The sequence below is a fragment of the Erinaceus europaeus genome, chromosome 17 (genome assembly GCF_950295315.1).
Source record: "Erinaceus europaeus chromosome 17, mEriEur2.1, whole genome shotgun sequence".
NCBI lineage: Eukaryota > Metazoa > Chordata > Mammalia > Eulipotyphla > Erinaceidae > Erinaceus > Erinaceus europaeus.
In genome coordinates, this window is record NC_080178.1 from 27,664,621 (window position 1) to 27,690,039 (window position 25,419).

General features: G+C 46.3%; 1 protein-coding gene across 1 annotated transcript in view; it reads right to left on the bottom strand.

Moving 5' to 3' along the window:
• Positions 1-419: 419 nt before the first annotated feature.
• NAT10 (N-acetyltransferase 10) overlaps positions 420-25,419 on the bottom strand; it is a 44,382-nt gene continuing 19,382 nt past the window's right edge. Inside the window, exons 10-29 of the mRNA XM_007521810.3 lie at positions 24,377-24,470; positions 24,142-24,240; positions 18,748-18,884; positions 16,323-16,447; positions 15,769-15,919; positions 15,413-15,509; positions 14,490-14,606; positions 13,627-13,728; positions 13,318-13,392; positions 12,698-12,814; positions 11,241-11,374; positions 11,010-11,058; positions 9,413-9,509; positions 9,222-9,332; positions 8,126-8,298; positions 7,375-7,494; positions 6,978-7,076; positions 6,601-6,674; positions 5,601-5,684; positions 420-1,199 (exon numbers count right to left, since the gene is read on the bottom strand). Coding sequence (XP_007521872.1) covers positions 1,088-1,199; positions 5,601-5,684; positions 6,601-6,674; positions 6,978-7,076; positions 7,375-7,494; positions 8,126-8,298; positions 9,222-9,332; positions 9,413-9,509; positions 11,010-11,058; positions 11,241-11,374; positions 12,698-12,814; positions 13,318-13,392; positions 13,627-13,728; positions 14,490-14,606; positions 15,413-15,509; positions 15,769-15,919; positions 16,323-16,447; positions 18,748-18,884; positions 24,142-24,240; positions 24,377-24,470 — 2,167 coding nt within the window. The 3' untranslated portion in view covers positions 420-1,087. The remainder of the gene's footprint in view (positions 1,200-5,600; positions 5,685-6,600; positions 6,675-6,977; positions 7,077-7,374; positions 7,495-8,125; positions 8,299-9,221; positions 9,333-9,412; positions 9,510-11,009; positions 11,059-11,240; positions 11,375-12,697; positions 12,815-13,317; positions 13,393-13,626; positions 13,729-14,489; positions 14,607-15,412; positions 15,510-15,768; positions 15,920-16,322; positions 16,448-18,747; positions 18,885-24,141; positions 24,241-24,376; positions 24,471-25,419) is intronic.

Here is a 25,419-nt window from a genome sequence, read left to right on the forward strand (position 1 = left end):
TACTCAGGGCCTCAGGCAGTAAAAACCCTGTAGAAGCCGACAGAGGGCCTTCAGGGACAAGCTTTCAACAACAACATCAGACCTGGGGCTGGAAAGTAGATACTATCAAACTCAGCAAAGGGTTTGTGAAGCCAAGTTCAGTCCCCAGCAAGCAGAAGACGGGACCAGTGACCTGGCAGGAGCTAAGGAGAAACAGAGGCACAGAGGCTGGTTTCCAGCCGATACAGCAAACCATCAGAAGTAAGACCAGTCAGCCATTCCTGAGGCTTCTGGGCCAATGGGCTGCGTTCACGCTGCCAACACTCGGCCTTGATTCCAGAACCCTCCAAAAGCCTACCTGGCAGTCGCGACCTCTAAGAACAGACAGGGCGGGGTGCAGCTTCCACCTAAGTAGAGTCAATGAGCACCCCACAGATAGCTGGTCTTCCAGGAGGTCATTTATTAAAATAGATTGGCTGTCCCTCCTTTAATCCTGCTAACGAAAAGACCTTACCCAATGTTTGTTTGTTTGTTTGTTTTTAAATGGGTGGAACAATTATGTTGTGGGGACTCAGATGTCAGTATGGTTCCCTAATTAAGAGCCCGGCTGGTTCTGGGACCTGGGAGCAGCGGCCTCCACAAGGAGCCAGGAGTGGAATAGTAGCAGCACCGCCAATCTGTGTTGAACTGCAGGCCCTGCTGCTCCAGGCCTCAGAGCTTTGGTCAAGTCTACTGCCAGAGGCCCAGTTATCGCCAGCAGCCTCCTCAGTAGTACACCAAGAAGTGGGGTGCCGAGGACCTAAGAAGGAAGGAGGGTCACACTGACTTCAGCACTGAGCCCAAAGCAAAATAGGGAGTCACAGGGAAGGAAGGGAAGGACTGGGGGAGGAGAGACAGCCCTTGGCAGTAGCTGAGGCCTGCCCAGCCATCGAGTTCTAAGCCAACCCAATCGAAAGAACTGCCTTCAGCCAAATTAGGCTCAGAGACCGACTTCCCAGTCGGCTCCTGGGTTTGCTGAGGGTTCATGTTGCTTCTGAAGAGCCCAGGTCACCAGACATAGTTCAGAAAGCCGGCACTTCCTCAGTCAGCTGTCGCTGTCCAAGCTTCACTATTTCTTCCGCTTCAGTTTTGAGTCTTTCTTGCTCTTCGTATCTCTGTTTTTCTTCAACTTTTTGTTCTGTTTGGATTCGTTTTTGGTTCCCAACTTCCTTTTCTTGTCACTAGAGGACAAAACAGGGGTAAGAAGAGAAAGAAAAATATGCAGCTCTCTAACATCTTTCAGACTGCTTTGTCTGGAAAAGCATTTCTGTAGTCTGAAACTTAACGTAACAATGGCCAGCCAGCCAGTTTCTGCAAGAGTATTACCACGCCCAGCACTGTGCTACAGCTGGGAGCATACCACACAGATCCTGTTCCTGTCCTGAACTTAGTCTGTGAAGGAACAAAACTGCATTTTAACAACTGAAATCGAAATAAATTCTCTCCAGAATCTGACATTCCCCTCTAAGTCCTCAATGGAAAAAAAAAGGTGCCAGGAGGAAGATTCCTCCCACCTTTCTCACCTGGAAACCAGACATGCTACCACATGGCTTCCATGAAACGTAAGACTCCAATACTTACATTGTAGAATGTCAGAAAATACTGTATTTGTCCAATTTTCTCCAAGTAAGAAAACCCAGGAGTCAGGCAGTAGCGCAGCAGGTTAAGTGCACATGGCGCCAAGTGCAAGGACCGGAATAAGGATTCCGGTTCGAGCCCCCGGCCCCCCACCTGCAGGGGAGTCACTTCACAAGCAGTGAAGCAGGTCTGCAGGTGTCTATCTTTCTCTCCCCCTCTCTGTCTTCCTCTCCTCTCTCCATTTATCTCTGTCCTATCCAACAACGACAACAACAACAACAATAGCTACAACAATAAAAGAATAAGGGCAACAAAAGGTAATAAATAAATAAATATTTAAAAAGAAAGAAATAAAGAAGAAAACCCAAGGAAGGACTGGGTGGTGACTGTACATGTTACAATGCGCAAGGACCCAGGTTCCAGCACTGCCCCCCCCCCCCGTCCCTAACTGCGGGGGGAAATCTTTGCAAGTGGTGAAGCAGGGCTGCAGGGGTCTCTGTCTCTCTTCCTCTCTATCTCCCCTTCCCTCTTGACTTCTGTCTGTATTCAATAAAGAATACATGCTATACGCATAATGGATATACACATTCACAAATATCTATTCGAAAAAGAAAAAGAAGGAAGGAAGGCGAGACCCAGTATCTCAAGTCTCCACATCATCTGGCCAGTGGATTTTTCACTGAGAGATCAGCACAGGAATCAACCGGCAAACAACCAACACCATCTTTTACCCGTAACAAGGTCGTGGTCTCTGCAGTGGCATTTGGCACTTTACCCTGCAAAGAGCTACTGATGAGGAGAAACTGAAAGATCAGTCATGATTACCTAAATGAAGTGACCTGTAGGAAAGAAATGGCGGGGGTCAGGCTATAGCACAGCAGGTTAAGCGCACATGGCGCGAAACTCGAGGACTGGCATAAGGATCCTGGTTCGAGCCCCCGGTTCCGCACCTGTCACACTTCACAAGCAGTGAAGCAGGTCTGCAGGTGTCTGTCTTTCTCTCCCCATCTCTGTCTTCCCCTCCTCTCTCCATTTCTCTCTGTCCTATCTGGCAACATCAATAACCACAACAATGATAAAAACAAGGGCAACAAAAAAGGAAAATAAATAAATAACTTAAAGAAAGAGAGAGAGAAATGGCCTCAAAGAATAGCTCATGATAGATAATCAGTGCTTTTATCCTCAGACCTACAAACTTCCACATTTACTCAGAGGCTCCAACACGAGCTGCCACACAAGAGGATTATAACCATTAATTCTGGAGGCTCAGCACCAGTATTTACAGTTAAGCCAACAACAGGTGAGTCCACGCTCTGACGAGTGGGCCAAGGCCGTCTTTCACACCACACATGTCCCCAAGTCTTCTGTTCTAGTCAAAGCACACCATGCGCAAAGTCATAGCCACCGTGGGCCCCGTGCCATGTCTGCCGCACTGCCCAAACCAGAAATGAGGATGCCGTGACAGGGAGCTTTATGCCTCAGCAGAGGGCAACTGAGGACCTCAGTGACACAGACTACAGAAGGCATCAGACTTGAGGAATCTATTTTGGGACCGTCTACAGTTTCCAGAGACACAAGATTCCCTTTTCCCATGAGTTTCCAAAATAACCTCTGCAGGAGACCCTATTAGTACCTGGGAATGCCAAGAATTCATGCTGTCGCCCACCACCTAGAGGACCAGGGCAGGGCAGGTCACATTCTCTCAAGGAAAACTCAGATGCCAAGTTCTTGTCCAAGGAAGCACTGTAATCTACAGATACCACTTCTCTGCAGAGAAGCAGTTTTAGAGCAAAGGTTTTTTTTCAGAGATTGGTCAAAGAATCTCTTTCCGGGGGGCCCTTAAGACTCTCCCACTTAGTATCCAAGGTCAAAACAATTCCCCTAGCAATGCTAATACATTATGTGTCCTTTTCACTTTTGTTCTTCCACAAACATTCAGTTTGCCAGAGGCCACAAGATGTGCGATAGCACAACAGATGCATGCAGGAGCAGACATGAGAACCAGCTGCTTTCTACTGAGCCAGATACTAGAGACCTGAAAAATGTAAATACAAACCAATGGCATTCTTCCCACTGACATTGTTTCTTTCTTTTCTTTTGTTTGTTTCTTCCACTGACATTTTTATGGTAGGAAAAAAATGGGGAGGGAGGGGCCCTGGGTGGTAGTGCAGCGGGGTGAGCACACATGGCGTGAAGTGCAAGGATGGGCACAAGGATCCCGGTTCAAGCCCCTGGCTCCCCACCTGCGGGTGGGGGGTCGCTTCACAAATGGTGAAGCAGGTCTGCAGGTGTCTATCTTTCTCTCCCTTCTCTGTCTTCCTCTCCTCTCTCGCTTTCTGTCCTCTCCAACAGCAACAATAGCAATGGCAATAATAACAATAACAACAAGGGCAACGAAGTGGGGAAAAAATAGCCTCCAAGAGCAGTGGATTCGTAGTGCAGGTACCAGCCCCAGCGACAACCCTGGAGACAAAAAAAAAAAAAAAAAAAAAAATGGGCGAAGGAGGTTTTATAAGGGGCTTCTGGGGGTGACTTTCAGAAACGGAGAGCTACTCCATGGTCCCCCCATCTGCTATAGTAATGCCACACGCTATGCTGGTGGCCCGGATCTGAGCCACATACATGTTGGAAAAGCAGACACTCTCTGAGGCTGGTTATCTCAGTGACCTCAAAAGCATAATCCTGTTTGTTTTGGGTTATCACCAGGGCTTTACTGTTCTAGTCTGACTATTTTCTTTCTTTCTTTTTAAGATAGAGAAGCAGAGATCAACAGGAATAACAGAACCAAAGTCTTCCTTTGATGTGGTGGTGGCTGGACTTGAACCTAGGTCACACATGGCAAAACAGTACACTAGCACTATTCAACTGAGCTATTTTGCCCATCTCAAAAAGGTATTTCTTAAAACCACCAAAAACTGTACTGAGTCCAGTCCCTAAGTGTTAATTTGGGATGGTTATATTAATTTCTCAGCTTTCCCTTTCTAATGAGAAATGTCAATAAATACAACTCATATAATCGAAAGCCCTTGGACTTCAATTATCTTGTTTTCAAATTTTTTTTATTGTGCTCCGGGAGGTGGCGCAGTGATAAGGCTTTGGACTCTCAAGCATGAGGTCCTGAGTTTGATCCCCGGCAGCACATGTGCCAGAGTGATGTCTGGTTCTTTCTCTCTTCTCCTATCTTTCTCATTAATAAATAAATAAAATCTTTAATAAAATAAAATAAATTACCTCTTCAAATATTTATTTAAAAAAAATTTTTTTTATTAACTTCATTTATTTATTGGTTAGAGACAGCCAGAAATTGAGAGGGAAGGGGGAAATAGAGACGAGAGGCAAAGAGACACCTGCAGCACTGCTTCATCACTTGCAAAGCTTTCTCCCTGCAGGTGGGGACCAGGGGCTCGAACCCACATTGTAACACGTGCATTCAACCAGGTGCGCCACCACCCAGCCCAGACTTCAATTATCTTTATGATCTAAAGGCAGACCTCACGTCTGGGGAATACAAGGAGTCCAGAGATTCTTTTCTATTTCTCATTTACTATTACTATTTTTATTGTCACCAGGGTTATAACTGGGGCTTGATGCAGACACTATGAATCCACCATTCCCAGTGATAATTCTCCCCCACCCCCACCTTTTTTTTTTAATTGGATAGGACAGAAATTGAGAGGGGGAGGCGGTGAGGGAGATAGAGAGGGAGAAAAAGGCACCTACAGACCTGATTCACCACTTGAGAAGCATTTTCCCTGAATGTGGGGAGTGAGAGGTTGAGCTTAGTTCTTTGAGTATAGTAATGTGTGCGTTTAACTGGGTGCACCACTGCCAGGCCCCTGGAAACCAGAGACTCTAAGTGACAGCCCTACCTGGCTGGAAGAGAGGTTGCAAAAGCACAGGTTCTCAAAAGCAAGGAGTTTCTGCTCTAACCTCCCATTTCCCAGTGGAGATAACCAAAGAGGCAGAGGCCAGTGCCCCCAGTTCAGTGTCTGCGAGGTTCTCACCTTTTAAGGCTGACAACTGAGGCATTTTGTCCAGCTTTGTTCAAAACTTCATTCCATTCTTCATCATCCCCACGAATTATGTATCTTAAAAAAAAAAAAACAACCACACACACACACAAAGTAAATACCAAAGTCTGATTGAAAGAAGGAACCTCCTCAAAGAAAGTAAGTTTATGGCAGCATCCTCATCATACATCCTGACACAAAATCCAGGCCAGGCTGTGCCAGTGCTTGAATAGCACAGAGAAAGGGAACAGTCTTCCATGAGTCAGGCCTGCTGGTGGGCTCAGTGACTGGACAGTTCTGCACCTGTCTGCCTTCTCCCTTCAGACTCATTAACTGCCCCAAAAAGCCTCCTGCTGCCTCCACCATCTTGCCAGCTCCTGTCCACAGGCATGACTCCCTGCCCACCTTGTCCCGCCTCTCTGAGATCTAGCAGCCCTGGCACATCTCAAGGGTTTGAGAGGGGAACTTGACTGTCTGCTCAGGGTCACCTCTACCTCACTACATAGGCCACCATCACTAATGACCAGCCAACAGGACTACAGGTCAAAGGCTCAGTTCTGGTGTTACTGTTCTCATTAGCCCACCAGAACAGGGGCGACAGCATGAGAGTCAGGCTCAAAACTAAGATGCCTAGCACATAGAGGGTTCTCCAGCAGAGGGCTTGCTGATTTCTTTGTGGCAACAGAATCTCCAAGCACAGCCACATGTGAAAAGTCAAGTCTAGTGAAGTGGCCTTTAAAAGGGAGCTCATCAAGCAGCCCGCCTCTGCCTCCGCCTCCGCCTCCGCCTCCACCTCTGCCAAGGGGCCTGAGCGAGACTTGGAACTAGGGGGTCTCAGGAGAGTAGAAGAGTTGATCTGGGGAAGGCTGTTAATGCTTCTATCAATAATCCCAAGCTGCCCACTTCCAAGATGAGAAGAAGCCTGCAGATTCTGAGGCCTCCGAACCAGAAGCAGACTTCTGTTTCCCATGGGGTGGGGGGTAGGGGGGCTTACTCCGAGAGATCCATGTTCTTCAGTTTCCCCACTTCTATCTTGTGTTTTTCCTGGAACTCCTTGGCTGCCTCATCCTGCAGAGAGAGGAGGTCAGGGGGGGAAACAGTAAAAAAAATAGCTGAGTATCTTGAGAACAGATAATCCCCCTTCTCCTTAGCTGTTCTCACACCATCAGTGGTAGCTTTTACTAAAATAAAGGAATATAAAATGCTCATTTTGGAAAGAAAAAAAAAATTTTAACCGCCTGCAGCCCCCCACCCCATGTGTCTAGGACCGTGGGCTCGAGCACAGCTGGAGCAGGGAGAGTGGGAGCCTGAGAACTCCGCCAAGGGGGGGAGGGGCAGTGCAGGGCTTGTGCTTTCCGGGGAGGGGCTCACCAGATCATCACTCAAGGTCTTCATCGTGGGCTCCATCACCACATCCTTCACCGCCACCATCTGCTCTTCAATGGCCTTTTCCTGCACTTCATCAAACAGCTACAAAAGACAATGGCCGAGAAGCATGAGTGGAGCAGCCGCAAGGATCCTGTTAACAAGCTGTGTAGCACACACTCCAAGCGGGTTAGGGGCGCAAACATTCACAGGAAGAGTAGATAGATAAAACCAGACTAACTCCTCTCGGGGAGAGGACAGGGATCGTTACTGAGACAGGCGAAGCTGTCTGAGTTCATGCAATCTGCAGCAATTATGACCAAATGTTAACTGTTATCTTGGGTGGGGAGATAGGGTCAGCCGCTCAAGGGGAATCAAAATCCCTGCCCTCGGCTGAGTTTACCTTCACAACTTTGCGGATGACCCGGTTGAAAAGTCCCATCAGCTGGCCCGATGGCAAGTCAATCTCCTTTTCCAGTTGGTCCACGGATTTATGCTGTAGGCCAATCCCCAAGAGAAGAGCCTACGGCACAGAAGACCCTGTTCAAATGGTCCCAGAGCAGGTCCTCTCTCCAGTAAAGTAGCACCGAGTGCCAGCTACTTGGCTGGTAGAAATGATGGGCGGGCAGTGTCTAATTTGGAATTAGTTTCATTCTGTTATGGAAATCACCAACAAAGATCCCTTTTTTCTGACACCCCCAAATTAACTCTTTATCTAACAACACCTGCTTCGTGGCTACTTTAAAGTATCGGGCACTCCTAGACTGCAGTTACGAATCAAGGGAAGGGGTGGGGGTAGCACAGTGGTTATACAAAATGTCTTTCATGCCTGAGATACCCAATGCCACAGGTTCAATCGACAGCACCACCATAAGCCAGAGCTGAGCAGTATTTCAGTTAAAAAAAAAAAAAATGGAGGTGGGGGGATTGGACGAGACAAAATGTTGGTTCAAACTGAAGCTCTTCCTTGCACTAAACTAAAGGGCTGGCACATGACTCAACTCAGAGCCCAGGTGTAAAACGAGAAGACCATTAACCATCTGTCAGAACCTCAAGATGTAAAATACATCAGAGTACCCAACCCAATGCAAGCACAGAAGTCAGTCCACAAGCCAGCTCCTCTGCCAGCACAGGCACGGTGGGCTGCTGCGTACCGACTGAGCGGCGGACAGGGCCAGGTCTCCCAGCTGGTTCAGGAAGTACATGCGGGAGATGGTGGGGATCATGTCCATGATGAGGTGGTAGTCGACCATGTTCCGTGAATACATCTCCAGCCTCTTCAGGTCATAGGGGAGGAAGAGTGCTTCCAGGTCCTCTCGACATAGCACTGCGCATACAACAGCCAGATGTGTCGGGGCAGGGCAGCACCCACCCGCAGGAGGTCTACAGGGGGGTCCCCTGGAGCACACACAACAGTCCCCAGATAGCACCCAGGAGCTGCCTCCTGCATAGGGTGTCAGCCATAGCAGAGCCCGGAAGGAGCCTCCTGAGATGCCTGTCCACTCACACAACATGCCACCCCAAGCGGACCCACCCACCCCTTCTCCTAGAATGGGAGATAGCTTCCTGCCATCAGGGCTGGGGGGCGGAGGGGGGGGGGGAGTGTGGGGGTGACATTTGCTCAGCATTCCCACACCAACACATCAGCAACAAGGAAAGCTCCCCAGAAGTTCTCAGGACCCAGCTTCATAAGAGTGTGTGTGGTGTGTTTGCTCTGCCTGGCTCGAGGAATATGGATTTTTTCCACCAAAGTATAGTGGGAGGAGAGGGAATATGCCTATTCAATTAGCAATAGAAAAAATCCCACAGCTGTTAATATTAATGATCCCTTGTGCTTTTTTTTTTTATATTTTAAATATTCAAACAGAACTTATATGCCCACGGCACTTCCATATATTAAGACACAGAAGGTCAGCAACATGTTTTTATTAACAACCTTACTAATGAGGAAACAGAGCCTCAGAGATCCAGCCAGCTCCTCTGGCTCCCAGGATTGAAGTCAGTTCCATAATTAACTGTATGACCTTGTTTGACTTCTCCAAAGTCTAGCCACACTCCCAAAGTCCTGATATAAAGATAAGGAGGTGCTACATGTGGTAGCACCCCCAAGGCTGAGCAGGGCATGTCAGGGGAAGACACAGGCCTCGCACAGGTCCCTCAGTTCTAGTCCCAGTCCTCCTGCTGACCCACGCCACCCACCTCCTACGTCCACCTGACCAAGCCACTTCCAGCCCTCCCCGCCCAGCTTACCTGGCTGTGCTGGCTTCCGGATGTTTCGGTTCTGAATGATGTTCAAGGCCAGGGGAGGAGAGAAAGTGCTGAACTGGTAGGACAGCAAGGCCAAAAACCGCCTCCGGAAATCTGAGTGGAACAACCAAAGCGTCAAGGTCCGAAGGCCCCCTTGCCCACCACCTCACTGCACTCCTGTCACTCCTGTTCACCTTTCCAAAAGGCTGAGAGCCAGGCCCCCTGGTCCGCCTCGTCCTCGTCCGCCAGCATTTTCAGCATGATGCACGAGTGTTCCCCCGTCAGGTCATTCTGGGAAGCATAAGAGGTCTTTTTATAAAAATATTTATTTCACAAAGACAGAAAGGTCAGAGCTCTCCCAGTGGAAGTGAACTCGAAACCTCACACCTGTAAGTCCAGTGCTCGAACGCCGCGCTACATCCAGGCCACACATTCCCTATCCCACCCAGAACCCTCCTCACTGGATGTTCCATCTCTGCTACAGAGCGAGTCTTCAGAGACAAAAGGCTCAAAGCTTCCATAGGGTAGGTGGGGGGGGGGGGAGGGGGGGCTTCCCTTCTTTCCTACTCGGGAGAGTCACCCTCGCCTTCACATTCTCTATGGCTCCTACAGCTCAACGCTGAAAGATCATTTTGTCCTGAATTTCCCTGCAGATGCCACAGAAATGGCACATGGTCAATCAGGTCTTCCAAACACAGCTTCAGCTCTGGACCCACGGAAGTGAGCTAGTTGCTCCTGTCAGGGTGATTTTGGACTCCAAGTCATCACAGCCTGAACTCCACACAACACAGTCAACATAGTCAGGTGCCCTACAGCAAAAAGCTCCACAATGTTCAAAACCTAGAACCCACGCAGCAGCCAGTGTGCAACGTGCTGGCCTCGTAGGTACTGAATCACCAGAGGCTTTAAATCTTTAACTGCACGACCACCACAAAAATCATCTAATGGCTTTCAACCAGAGAGCATTTGCGGCACAAAACACCAGCACGAGTCATGATGAGAACACAGCAGCGGGACCTCACTGTAGGCTGCTAAAGAAACATTTCAATGGACGTGCGCGCGGTCAACACCTCTCTTGTCTTTCAGAGTGACCGCTGTGTAGGTATCACCCACCTGTTCACACCCCTCATTCAGGCGCCAGCAGAAAGAGTATCTGCACTCCTCTCCTAAAGCCACGTTGCCTGTCTTTTTAAGATTGCATTTACTTTCTATAAGACAGAGTTTCACACCAGTACACATAGCCCCAGGGACTGAAGGGGGAGCCCTAAGGCATGAGAGTCCTACGCTCTACCAGCAGAGCTATATTCCTCAATGTTTAAAACTATTTCAAGGAAGGGCCAGGAGTCAGTGCACTCAGTTGAGCCTCCTGATCCCCACCTGCAGGGGGGAAGCTGCACCAACAGTGCAGGAGGTCTGCAGGTGTCTCTCTCCCTCTTTATCTCCCCCTCCCCTCTCAAGTACAATAGAGGAGAAAAAAAAAAAAAAGGGAAGAAACTGGCTGCTGGTAGCAGTGGATTCACAGTGCTGGCACCGAGACCCAACAATAATCCTGGTGGCAATAGAATAAAACAACATATAACAGAAAATACATTCAAGGAGGCCGCGGGGCTGCAGGACTCCAGACTTGTGATGGCACAACCTCTCAGAGAAGGCAACTGTTTCCAAGTCCATCAGAATAAACCTCCGTAGAGGCACAGAAGTATGTGCTCAGGGCACAGCAGCTCCCTGTGCAAGGGTAGACCTGTCACCAACCCCAACTCACACCCACTCCTTGGCCAGAGACTCACTCACCGGGGTCTGTCTCAGATAAACAGGAACAAACCCAGCTCGTTTCCAGAACCTGCAAAGAAGCAGAGCCAGTCAGTGACCTTACACACATTAGGGGGTGGAGGAGGGGGAGTGGCTGATGGTTATAAAGAAGCGTCAGAAGGAGCAGACAGAAGACACTGGCAGGAGAGACAGACTCTCGGGACACCAAGGTCAAGCGGGTGCGAAGGAAAGAAAAAACAGGCAAACTCTTACTTGAGGAGCCTGGGAGTCAAGCCATAGGACACACCCAGGTAATCGAGCTGCTCAGCAGGCCTCTCGTTCAGCTTGAGGAGTAAGGGAGGCAGGTCTTTTCGGGGAGTGACAACCTCTTCCAGCAAGCTGACAGCCTGGAGGGAAGTCAGGAGGAGATCACAGTCTACCCAGCAGGAAAAAAAGGCCAGTGCTCCCCCCCCCCCCCACCAGGATCTGGTCTGAACATGAGAAAAACTGGAAGCAGTTTCTTACTTTGTTCCCTCCTACCACCACCACCACCACCACCCATCATTGCCAGGCCAATAAGATAGAAAAAGAGCAGCCCAGGACAGGAGGTGGTACAGTAGCTAGATCTAAGTGGCACAATCATTAAGACAATGGCATCCCAAGTTTGTGCCCTGGCATCAAATATGTCAGAGTGGCATTCTGGTTCTCTCTCATTAATAAAGCTTTAGGGCCAGGGAGAGAACATTAGTGGCTATGCAAAAAAAAAAAAAAAAAAAAGCCTTTCATGCCTGAGGTTCCCAGGTTCAAAACCCAGCAACATCATAAGCCAGAAATGAACAGTGCTCTGGTGGTAAAAAAAAATAAAAAATAAATAAAAGTGTGTGTGTGTGGGGGGGGGGGGGTGGTGTTGAAATGGTTATGCAAAGAGATTTTCATGCTTGAGGTTCCGAAGTCTCAAGTTCAATCTCCACACCACTGTAAGCCAGAGCTGAGCACTGCTCTAGGAGAGAGAGAGGGAGAGAGGGAGGGAGAGGGAGAGGGAAGGAGGGAGGAAGGAAAAGAAAAAAGAAAAGGAGGGCAGAAGGGAGCAATGGAATGAAGCCTTCTCCAAGTGGCATAAGGTCAGAGGCTTAAACCCAGGTCGCTGTGTAAGAAAGCAGGTGCCTTCCTAAACAAACACAACTCACTGCTCAGAACAAAGTGGATGAAAACAGCCACATAATTCGCCCAAGAACTACAAAGAACCAAGGTAGGCTTCAGTGGCTGAAGCTGAAGATGCAGGTCTGTCGGCGAGCGACTGATTTAGGAAGTGCAAACCTCTTGATCCTGACAGAACACAGTAAGACCTGTCCCCTCTCCCCAACAGGACTACTGTGAAATTCACATGAGTATGTGCAATAAGCCTTCTGACCACGAAAGACAGAACCTCACCTCATCAGTGTTAGTATTAAGAGGAGGAGGTGACAGAGCAGTGGTTACGACGTAACACACACCAGGACCTTGTGAAGACATTACTGGGCTGTACCCAGAGCCTCTGATTCACTAGGTCCTGACCAGGGCTCAGAATAGGCAATCTAACAAGTTTCCAGGTGATGCTGATGGAGAAAGAAGTTGCTTCTCCAAAATGGGTGAGGAAATCCTGTCAGACAGTGCAGAGCATCAGACAGTTCGCGGGAGGAAACCAGGGAAGATTGTCCCTGGAACCAGAAGACTGGCCGACCGATGCTTACCTCACTGCTGACAGTGTGAATTTCTTGTGGTGGCTCAAGGACCTTTTCCTCCAGGCAAGGGAATCTGCCCTCATAGTACATTTGCAGCAGCTGCAGAGCCCGGCTGCCATACCCCATCTGTGAGCAAACAGGAAGGAAGCAGAAGAGAAGAGACATGTTCTCACCTGTCTGACCATTTCTATGTCCCGGTGTTGCTCCTCTTACGCTCGGAACAAATTGTTATTGGCAGAGAAAGAACCAATGGAAGCTCTCAGTAAGGTCAAAAAGGAGGCTTAGGACTGAGCACAGGATGCTCTTGGTCCAAGTACTGCCTAGCTATCAAGGACGGCCCACTTTGCATGAAAATGGTGGTTGTGCTCTCTGGCCCACCTTGCTACCATTTATAGCCCACTCCTCAGTACTGATATCCAAGAGACAGAAGATGATTATGGGAACCAGCTCAAGTCTCCATCCTCAAAAAGAATGAGCAGCTACAACCACCCTGCCTACCACCGGCCCAGCAAAGAAGAGCCTGGAACTTCTTGCTCCTTGACTGGCTTCTCAAACAATCCAGGATAGCTGCCCTACCAAGCAGCAGGCAAGTCAGCACACAAGGTTGGAGAGGCATGGTGGCAACTTACCCCTTGATAATCTGGGTGAACAGCAATGCGGACCACCCTTCCACCTGAAAGGCCACCAAAGTCAGGATCTTGGAACTGTGTGAGAGACACAAGACAGTAACTGAGCAACAGAAAGTATATCAGAATACAACCAGCAGGCAGAAGGTAGACAGCATAATGGGTATGCAAATGGACCTTCATGCCTGAGGTTCCAAAGTCCCCTACACCATTATAAGCTGGAGCGGAACAGTGCTCTGGTAAAAAAAAAAAAAAAAAAAAAAAAATTATAACCAGCTTCACTCACTAGGACATACCAGGGAAAGTGCTCACCTGTTCTGACACTGTCCATGGAATCAGGTCCCCAGAAGCCTTCTTGCCTCGAGACAGGCTGTTCAAGATGGACTGGCGAGATATCTCACCCTCAAGGCATACCTGTGGACATGATAGGAACGTGGACTGGGACCCAGCAGACAGAAAGGTCAATCCCAAATAGAGCCTAGCCACAAAATAACAAGGTTCTACTAGCCTTTTGCCTTCCAGTTCAAGCTTAACTCTGTAACTGACTCATCCATTTCCAATGGAAGCTTTATTACTCTGCCCCGTGGGCATATGACTTCTTCATGGCCCACAGAGTAAAAATCATATGTGTGTGTGTGTGTGTGTGTGTGTGTGTGTGTGTTCAAAATGCTTAAGTATCTAACAAGGTAACAGGCACAATATGGTCCATGCATATAATGAAATACCAAGCAGCCTTAAATTATGTAAATTCTGAGTATTTTACACACTCCAGAACAGAGAAACAAAGACTATGCCTGCGTGTTTATGGAAAGGAAAAATGATACTACAATGCAAAAAACACATGCTAGGTATTAAAAACTCCCTTTGTGTTATAATTTTACCCAGAGTGTAATAATTTTAAAAACTGCTGTATTTTTATAATGAAGAAAACAAACTGCAATGTTCTGTTTCAGGAGAGGCTTTGTGTCAAAATAAGAGTGTCTGGCTCGGGCTCTGGGTATCTGTTGGTGATGATTTCCTTTCATGCCCCCTCATCTCTTATCTGACGCACCCAGTCACTTGGCTCCAGACCGGGAACCAGCAGCTTCCCCTCACTGCTGTTACCAAGTCATTAACCCTTGAGGCCTAAGCAGTTCCCCAAAATCAATGTCTCGAGGACACTTCTGTCTTTGTACCTGGATGACAGCAAGCACTTCAGGAAGGGCATTCTGGGTCGGGGGCACAGGAGGCAGAAGGCAGAAGAGATGGTGAGCAGGCGCATCCGAGAGCATCTGGAGATCATTGGGAGAGTTCTAGGGGGGCACAAACACTGGTCAGTAAGAGCCATTCTTCCTCATCCTTCTATCAAGAGGCTGCTCTAGAAACACCAGAAGCCAGTGAAGTACTAGTTTCCCCGAAAAACAAATGATGAGCCAGCCAAGAACTTTCCTGGTATCTTGGTCAGGCAGTCCCAGACTCTTTGTAGTGGCCTAAGTGGAACTTAGCCTCCAGTGTTCATGTCCCTGTCACCACAAGTGCTGAGGCTGCAGAGCAGAGGTGAGTATTGCTTCGTTAGCATTGTTTATTTCACAGCTGGCAAGTGAGGGCCTTCCTGATAAAAGGCTCTATTTCGAGAAACTTGACAGATTCTTCCACCTTCCATTAAAGGGTGTTCTGAAAGCCTAGACATTCAAAACAGTGCCCTTTCCAATATGCCCTTTCGTTTTCTAAGACTTTCAGATGTTCTCAACTGCTCCTTAAATACAGCTGGTTGGTCTCAGGTTCAAAATTACCGCCAGCAGCTACTGCTAGCCCACCAGGTTAGGAGTGAGGTAAGAAATTTTAAGTACTCTTTCATGTGGGGCAATGCTTTCCACCCTCTCCAGCTACATCTCATGAAGCTACAAGCAGGAATTCTACACTCTGTATGCAAAGCTAGAAATCCAAGGCAAGCCTGGACGACAATGGGAAATGCAACCCCTCTGGCAAGTCCGGACACTGAAATGGTCCCACTGGAATGGTCACTTGCGGTCATAAAAGATGTGAAAACCAAATCGAAGGGAATTCTGAAGCACTGACATTCACTGTGCAAGTTCATGTGAGGACTAGTCACAATTACCTTGTAATGCGAGGCCACATACAAGGCCATAAGCCGTTGGAGGAAAACTTCAGAGGCCTTGTGGTAGCAGAAGAGGGTATCTCTATTAACATAGTAGCTGGGCTGGAGTTAAGCAACCAAACGATCCAGAGAACCCAAAACAGGACATACTTCCAGCAGAGACCTGCATGTGTGGATCTCCCTCACACTGAGGAGTCACTATTTCGAGCAGAGACATATCAAAGAGGGAAGAAAGAAGAAAGCTATAATGTCCAGCTTCCCCTTCCCCTTAGGGAGCCCACCCTTGAGACAAAGGGCCAGATCGTTCCCTTCCGTTCCATGTTTATATCCCCCTGTTCCCTTCCACAGAAGGATACAGTTCGCAGGCTTCAGGCAAGGGGCATCCCGACACTATCCGAGTGATGTTGAGGCAATCCAGGCACAGCAAGTCATTGAGCCACTTCTCCACTGGGTCCCCGGGGGCGTATCGGATAGACTCCTGCAGGGAAACCTCATGCAGCGTCCGTGCTGTTCCCCACGACACACACAGAGGATCAAAACAAGGATCAAACACGCGTCTAGAAGAGCAAGGTAGATCTTCCACTTTCTTTGTCATATGCCATGCCCGTGAAAGTATACATGAATTTAAATAGAGTGGTTTGAAACTGTTCTGGTTAATGCCTAACGTGTTGGAACACCAGTCCCAAAGGGAGACCACCCTGTCGATGCAACCATCCTCTGAGACACTGACCAACAAGGATCTGGTCACTGACTTTCCATTCCTCAGGGAAAGATGACTTCACCTCTCAGGGATTCAACTTTCTGCCTAATGATGGGACAGTCCGGTACCACTCAGAGGAGGGGGAAGAATCTAACAAGAGTCAGAGAAAACTTGCTGTGCACTGTGAGGCCCACTAAGAGCTCAGGCTACCTGAGGCCAATCTGGCTGTTGTTGTGGTCTTGTTCTCAGCCGTGGTGCTGATCTGGCTCTGGGCACTCTGCTGGCGGAGCTGCTGGATCAGCTTGAGGGACAAAGAGCGGCCAGTGCCCTCGTAGCTAGGAAGCAACAGCAAAGACAATCAGGCGCAAGGTTCCAAACTCACTCTGTAGGATGGAGCAGAGAACTACTTTCTTCCCCGACTGAAACATCAGTGTCCTACATCCTGAGGACAGCCCTGATCATTCCCGAGCTTCCCAGTGTGTGCAAGCCCAAGGCAGGCAGCTGGCAGTGACTCGGCCTGGAGTCATCAGGTCTGGGCTCAAGTCCTCATTCTAATTAGCACCTCTTGGCCAGGAACTCAAGTTCCTTAACTTCATCCTCAACAGAACATTAGCCTACGCATCTACAGGATTGTGCTATAAACCAAAACTTTAAAAAAAAAAAACTTTATATTTATTTAGTTAGTTTTCCTTTTGTTGCCCTTGTTTAATGTTGTTGCTATTGATGTTGTTGTTGGATAGGACAGAAAGAAATGGAGAGGAGGGGAAGACAGAGAGGGGGAGAGAAAGACAGACACCTACAGGCCTGCTTCATCACTTGTGAAGTGACTCCCCTGCAGGTGGGGAGCCGGGGGCTTGAACCAGGATCCTTATGCTGGTCCTTGTGCTCTGCGCCATGTGCGCTTAACCCGCTGCACCACCGCCCGACTCCCTATAAACTAAAAATTATCAAGAACGTAAAAGTAGGGTTCTGAACTCAGAAGCATGAAGTCCTGAATCTGATTCCTGACATCTCATGTGTCAGACTGATGTTCTCATTGTCTCTCTCTCTCTCCCTGTCTGCAGAGACTCTCATGTCTGAGAGGCTCCAACATCTCAGGTTCAATCACCCACACCACCATAAACCAGAGTTAAGCAGTACACTGGTAAAATAAAAAGTAACAAACAAAAGAGATTGTACACTTCAAAAGTTGTCTGGTATGCAAACTATATCTCAATAAGCTTCTACCAAAAAATGTCGATCCATTTATTTCAGTATTTTCAGTTCTTCTTCTAGCGTTCAATATTTTCAGTATTAAGTAGTCACAATAATAGATCTGTAATATAGAATTATCACTTCAAGAAGGGATTTCTATATGGATAATAAGCAAACAATGTTCATGCTCATATTCAAAATGGAAAAGTAAAATAAATACAAAGAATGCATACCAAAATTCTAAGAGAAGTTAGCTCTATGTGGTCAGATTACCAGATTTTTCTTTGGTTTCTAATTTTGTCAACACCAAAAACAAATAACTATTTCAAGTTCTAAAAGTCTGTTGAACTATGACAAGCTGTCTTATGCTACTTACACAGTAACTTTTACACTATTTCCACGTCGCTCTAAGATATCAGACACTGGTATTGCCATCTATGTATTTTCTCTTTTTAAATACATTTTATTTGATTTCTTTTAATTGGAGAGATACAGAGAGAAAGATACAGTGCACAAGGTCAGAGCACTGCTTAGCTCTCGTTTATGTGGTGCTGAGGATAGAACCAGGGACTTGGGAGCCCCAGGCATTAGTCGTTTTGTATAACCACTACACTATTTGCTCAACTCTATTTATCTTATCTACTCTTTTAAAAAAAAAATTTTTTTTTGATCAGGCTAGCAAGCAGGAGATACTCATCACCTGGACTATAAATGCCTTTGTGACTGGTCCAAGAGGTGACGCAGTGGATAAAATGTTAGACTCTCAGGCATGAGGTCCAGAGTTCAAACACTGGCAGCACACTAAGAGTGATGTCTGGGGTTTTTTTCTCTCTCTCTCCTATCTTTCAAATAAATAAATAAATAAATAAACTTCTTCATTAAATGTCAGACCAGAGGTGAGTGAGCATCAGATAACTATGAGGGCAGCTCCCATTTGCAGAAGCCCTGGGGGGGGGGGGGGGTGGAAAAATGGCCATAAGACTCAGCTTTGGGAATGAGGTCTGCCATCCAGGGAGAGTCACACTCACTCTTTTTATTTATTTATTTATTTATTTATTTATTTATTCATGAGAAAGATAGGATGAGAGAAAGAATCAGACATCACTCTGGCACATGTGCTGCCAGGGATCGAACTCAGGACCTCATGCTTAAGAGTCCAATGCTTTATCCACTGCGCCACCTCCCAGACCACATAGTAATATATATATATATATATGATTTTATTTGTTTATGAGAAAGATAGGAGGAAAGAAAAAGAACCAGACATCACTCTGGCACATGTGCTGCTGGGGATCAAACTTGGGACCTCATGTTTGAGAGTCCAAAGCTTTACCACTGCGCCACCTCCCAGACCACGTCACACTCATCACACTCATTCTATGTTACCTAACTACAACTTCCAACAGAGCAAGGACCCCCCCCCCCCCCCAAGGTATCTTACCCATTGATGGTGGATGCCATGAAAACAAGGTAAGGCCCCAGGAGGCTTTTCACCAGGGGCAAGGGGATGGCAGCAGCTTCATCAATCACAACAAGCTCGGCCTGGCCCAGCTTCACAGCATCGGCAGGATGTATATACTGTGGGCAAGAAATTTTTATATCATTAGCTTGGTTATCCTTTTTTTTTTAATTTTTTTTTTTTACATATATTTGTTTATTTTCCCTTTTGTTGCCCTTGTTGTTTTTCATGGTTGTTGTAGCTGTTATTAATGTCGTCCTTGTTGGACAGGACAGAGAGAAATGGAGAGAAGAGGGGAAGACAAAGAGAAGAGGGAAAGACAGACAAAGAGAAGAGGGAAAGACTTGCTTCACCACTGGTGAAGCGACTCCCCTGCAGGTGGGGAGCTGGGGGCTCGAACTGGGATCCTTACGCCGGTCCTTGCACTTTACACCATGTGCGCTTAACCCCTGCGCTACGGCCCGACTCCCATTAGCTTGGTTATCTAAAAGAACTGGAATGGACCCAGAGTCAGATATCAGAGTTCAAACAGTTCAAACAAGGTTGTTGTTGTGCGGTAGACATGATAGGCCTCCTATTCTCACAGGCTGTGGCTTTATCTCTGATAAAACAGAGCAAGTGCCCACTGATGACTGACTGAGCAGTAACAAGTAATCTAGGCAAGAGACTTTCATACCTGAGATTCGATCCCCCATAATACCATAAACCAAAACTGAGCAGTGCTGTGGTAAAAATTAAAATAATAATAATAATAATCTTTTTTTTTCCTTTTTCTTTTATTTGCCTCCAGGGTTATCGCTGGGGCTCGGTGCTTGCACTATGAATCCACTACTCCTGGCGGCCATCTTTTTTCCATTGTTGTTACTGTTGTTGCTGTTGACGCTGTCATTGTCAGATAGGACAAAAAGAAATCGAGAGATGGGGAACACAGGGAGGGAGAGAGAAAGATGGACAACTGCAGACCTGCTTCACTGCTTGCAAAGCGACCCCCTGCAGGTGGGATGCTGGGGGCTGGAACCGGGATCCTTGCACTTCACATTATGTGCACTTAACCCGGTTCCCATGTCAACTTTTCTTAAGCTGAACTCTGGGCTTGTGAGTGCTGCATTTGCCTGCCTTTTTCTGTACATTTGAAGTTCTGCATCACAACTCCAGATGATGGCGGCCAGGAAGACAGCCACCACAAACTCCTAACAGCAGTAGGCACATCTTCAACAGGGGCCCATTACTTGGATTCTTTTTGGTCTCTTCACTAGAGCACTGAATAGGGTGGTACCAGGGATTAAACCTGGGATCCCCCAACATCAGCTTGAAAGTATTGTGTATACCACTGCACTATCTCCCTAGTACCCAGCCCTTGAATTCCTTATTTATTGGACAGAAACAGAGAGAATTGAGAGGGAAGGTGAAGATGGGGGGTGGGGAGATGAGAGACCTGTAGCATTACTTCACTACTTGTGAAGCTTTACTGCTGCAAATGGGGTTGGGGCTTGAACCCAAGGCCTTGCACATGGTAACATGTGAGCTCAACCAGGTGCACCACCAGAACCTCGGATTTGTTTTGAATATTTACTTTATTACTTTAACAAGAGACAGAGACACCAGAACACTGCTCAACTCTGGGTTATGGTGGTGCTAGGGATTGAACCTGGAACCTCAGAGCCCCAGATATGCAAGTCTTTCTACAATGCAACTAGTACTACCTCAGCATGCTTCATTTTGGACTGTGTCCAGAGACTTCAGGCATGGAATGTCAACCCTTCAGCTTCATTACTCTAGTGAGACCTTTCCTAGCTCATAGGACTCCTAAATTCCATGCCGGGTGGTTCACTTCTTAACAAAACCTAGATATATATCAGGGCCCATGAGATAGGGCATATGTACATGTATCCATAAGTTAGAGGGAAATATATACCTTAAAGCAAAAGTGCAATGAAACTGAACTACCATATTTCACCAAACACAAAAGTAAATTTCAAGTGGATCAAGGACTTCAATGTTAGACCACAAACTATCAGATACTTAGAGGGAAATATTGGCAAAACTCTTTTCTGCATAAATTTTAAAGACATCTTCAATGAAACAAATCCAATTACAAAGAAGACTAAGGCAAGCATAAACCTATGGGACTACATCAAATTAAAAAGCTTCTTCACAGCTAAAGAAACTACTACCCAAACAAAGAGACCCCTCACAGAATGGGAGATCTTTACATGCCATACATCAGACAAGAGGCTAAAAACCAGAATATATAAAGAACTTGCAAATCTCAACAAGACAACAAATAACCCCATCCAAAAACGAGGGGAGGACATGGACAGAATATTCACCATAGAAGAGATCCAAAAGGCTGAAAAACACATGAAAAAATGTTCCAAGTCTCTGACTATCAGAGAAATGCAAATAAAGACAACAACGAGATACCACTTCACTCCTGTGAGAATGTCATACATCAGAAAAGGTAACAGCAGCAAATGCTGGAGAGGCTGTGGGGTCAAAGGAACCCTCCTGCACTGCTGGTGGGAATGTCAACTGGTCCAACCTCTATAGAGAACAGTCTGGAGAACTCTTGGAAGGCTAGAAATGGACCTACCCTATGATCCTGCAATTCCTCTCCTGGGGATAGATCCTAAGGAACCCAACACATCCATCCAAAAAGATCTGTGTACACATATGTTCTTGGCAGCACAATTTGTAATAGCCAAAACCTGGAAGCAACCCAGGTGTCCAACAACAGATGAGTGGCTGAGCAAGTTGTGGTACATATACACAATGGAATACTACTCAGCTGTGAAAAATGGTGACTTCACTGTTTTCAGCCGATCTTGGATGGGCCTTGAAAAATTCATGTTAAGTGAAATAAGTCAGAAACAGAAGGATGAATATGGGATGATCTCACTCTCAGACAGAAGTTGAAAAACAAGATCAGAAAAGAAAATACAAGTAGAACCTGAACTGGAATTGGTGTACAGATCCAAGAAGGATAACAGAGGACCTACTGGGGTTTGCACTATTATATGGAAAACTGGGAAATGTTATGCATGTACAAACTATTGTATTTACTGTTGAATGTAAAACATTAATTCCCCAATAAAGAAATGTAAAAATAAAGAAAAAAAAAAAGCAGAAGTGCACAGTAATATTCACTGAGTCAATAAATGAAGCAAGCAAGTAGAAAGACCTGAAAAGATACCTTAAAGTAACTAATGAAACAGTTTCTACTTAGACCTCACCTACCTCCTATTACACTTCCCTCACTCACTCTAAAGCTAACCTTGTCATACAAAGTAAGGACTACAAAAGCTGAATAAGCGCCAGAGACTGGCATACTTTAATGATGACTCTTTAGTCACTACCAAGCCATCCCATCACCTGGGGCCCTAGTCAGGGAGTCCTGGGATTCCCACAGACATGATGGGCCTAGATCTCTAACAGACCCCTCTCTCCACCATCACTGGTCATCTCTAACAGGAACAACATAATGGGCCCCTCTGTGGGCCTCTCTAGGACCTTGCCCTCAATGTGGATCAATAATAGTAGGGAATGTTCTATTCTCCAAAGGGAGGTTGGACAACATACTCTACCTACTACCTGTGAAAGATGGGTCCTGAAATTAGTGCAGCCTGGAATGTTCCCAGCTGTGACCACAGAATGTGAGCTCAGACCTAGAGATACAGAGGTTACATAGACGCCTGTGCTGAATATGGGCCCCAGATCAAATTGATGGGGTTTACTGTTAACAATATTTACATACTTTTCCCATATTTGGGAGCTGCTCCCTTCCCTGATCCAGTTTTCTATACCTTTTCCCAACCATGACACCATCTCCCCAGACAGTAACCTGGGTCCACCTGGGTAGATGTCAGGTGCAGGCAAAAGTTAGTAAAGTCACGGGCCCTTTGGAATATACCTAAAATAGACCTACTAGCTTTTTCCAAAATGGAGACCCCCACATCTTCATCTGCAATATTCTTGCCTTTAGGTTCATGATTAGTCAACAATGTGTTCTGCTTTATATCTAAACTCTTTTTCAGCTACCAGATTCAGCTACCATGACACCAATAAGACTTCCCTAGGCAGACGACCCCACCATGTGTCTTGGAGCCCCGCCTTCCCACAGCCCTGCCCCACTAGGGAAAGAGAGAGAGGCTAGGAATATGGATCGACCTATCAACGTCCATGTTCAGTGGGGAAGCAATTCCAGAAGCCAGAGCTTCCACCTTCTGCACCCCACAATGATCCTGGGTCCATACTCCCAGATGGGTAAAGAATAGGAAAGCTATCAAAAGTGGGGACTGGATATGGAGCTCTGGGGGTGGGCACTGTGTGGAAATGTATACCCCTTATCCTATGCTCTTGCCAATATTTCCATTTTATAAATAAAAATTTAAAAATAGAAAAAAGAAAAGAAAGTGATTCTAGCAAACCATTATGCTATTTCCCCAGGCCTCTTAAACTCTTAAGGGGGAAAAATTAAGCAAGTGCTTCATAAAAGCAGCAGAAAGTGGCCCTCTAAGGGAGGCACAGCTGACTTTCATCTAATATTCTCCTCAACTTTCAGCAAGAAAGAGGACACCTCTAAAGGACACAAATGAAACACCATAAATTCAGGTTGCTGTGCTTACACTCTAGCCTGTATATAAAAGGGCCTTAGTAATTCAAGAGGGACTCTGATTACAAATCCAAGGAACAGGGGTTGAGCCAGGGAATTTCAGCCAGGCAAAGCTTTTGCTTCTTTGGCTTGGGTCCTTTTCTTCAGTTTTAACAAGTCTTTGTATTATTACTGTCTGCAGTCTGTCCCCCTTCCCATTAAACCTATCATCAGTCTTTCCTCTTCTTATTTAAGGAAATCAGGCAAAAGTGGGAAGAGATGTACAGAATAAAAAGGTTCTTTTTCTTTCTTTCTTTCTTTCTTTCTTTCTTTCTTTCTTTCTTTTTTTTTTTATTTCCAGAATGAAAAGATCCTAAAAGAAACCCAAATGAAAGAAGCAAGATCTTTGAGGTAAAAGGCATAAGTACTTAGCACTATTTATAATCTGTAACTCTTACAAAAAAAAAAAGTATACCTTCCAGAGAGGCACAAACTGCCAATTTTACCTGGCTCACTTCCCACCCCTTACCAACTCCCAAAATAATCAATGGATGCATTCCAAAACTACAACTTTCCAATCTGGTTGCATACATTTGTTAGTCTGCTTTAATATTTTCCTTTAAAGAGCAAGAAAATCTGGACCAAGTTAGTCACAACCAACAACAGTATCTGAAAAACATGAAGCTACCCAGAATACAGAATGATTATAGAAGAAAGCATCATAGGGCTGTTTAAATGCAGCAGGACACCCCTTCTATTGAGTATGGCTTTAGAACGAACCTCACCTGAATGGTCTGTCTGTGTTCTCGGAATACATTCACTCTAATCACGGCTTTGTTAAATTCAGGATTTAGAGACTGGATAATCTCATAATCCAGGTGCTCCTGATGGGAAAAGGATCAATGATAAACTTTAGAAACAGGCATTTCAATCCTGAGTTAGTAAGCAGGTTTCCTAAAGACTTTTTTTTTTTTTTTTTCCAATTTAGACCCAGCACTCAACTCTTATCTCAAGTCTTACCTGATACTGCAGTGCATCAAATCCTTTAAAGACAAATTCAAACAGAGTGTGGAGGTTATCAGGGCTTGGGGAGGTAACAAAGATATTGGAGTATCTGTTGAATCAAAGACAAAGATCCAAATAATTAAGACATCCAAGAAATGGTTAAGGAACTGAAGGAGACTACCTTTTTTTGTTTGCCTGTTATGTGGGTAGTAACCAGAGATAATGCTAGGAGAAAAAAAAAAAAAATAGGACTTTAAAACTCCAGATCTGGTTTTACTTTGCTTCCCAAACTAATAAAAACACACAATCTGAGGGTTACACGCCCCAGCAACTAGCTATTGCCATCTGCAAATGCTGCTGTCAAGAGGCACTGTGGGGACAAGCCCCTCAGTGGGCAGAACTGCACGAGCTGCTCCCATCCTAGTCCTGGGATGAAGGGGCAGCTTCACATTCGTCACTAGCTGTACTGAGAGAGAACTATGAAGTCAGAGAGACTGACTGGGACCAAGGCCATAGCTAATCCCGAAGGGATCCTTGTTGAGTATAAAGGATGCTAATGGCTAAGGGGCTAGGTGGCACTATTGAGACAGAGTGAGACTTGGCTGAACTCAGCCTCAGCTCTAGTGGCACTGACTTGCTGAGCGATCTTGGGTATGTCACTAAAACTGAGCCTAGGGTCAAAGGATAGCTCCCTGGGACCCTCCTGCACTGCTGGTAGGAATGTAAATTGATCCAACCTCTGTGGAGAGCAGTGTAAAGAACTCTCAGAAGGCTAGAAATGGATCTTCCCTATGACCTTGCAATTCCTCTCCCAGGGATATATCCTAAGGAACCAAACACATGCATCCAAAAAGATTTGTGTACACCAATGTTCACAGCAGCACAATTTGTAATAGCCAAAACCTGGAAGCAACCCAGGTGTCCAACAGATGAGTGGTTGAGAACGTCGTGGTCTAGATATACAATGGAATACTACTCCGCTATTAAAAATGGCGATTTCATTTTCTTCACCTCATCTTGGATGGAGTTTGAAAGAATCATGTTAAGTGAGTTAAGTC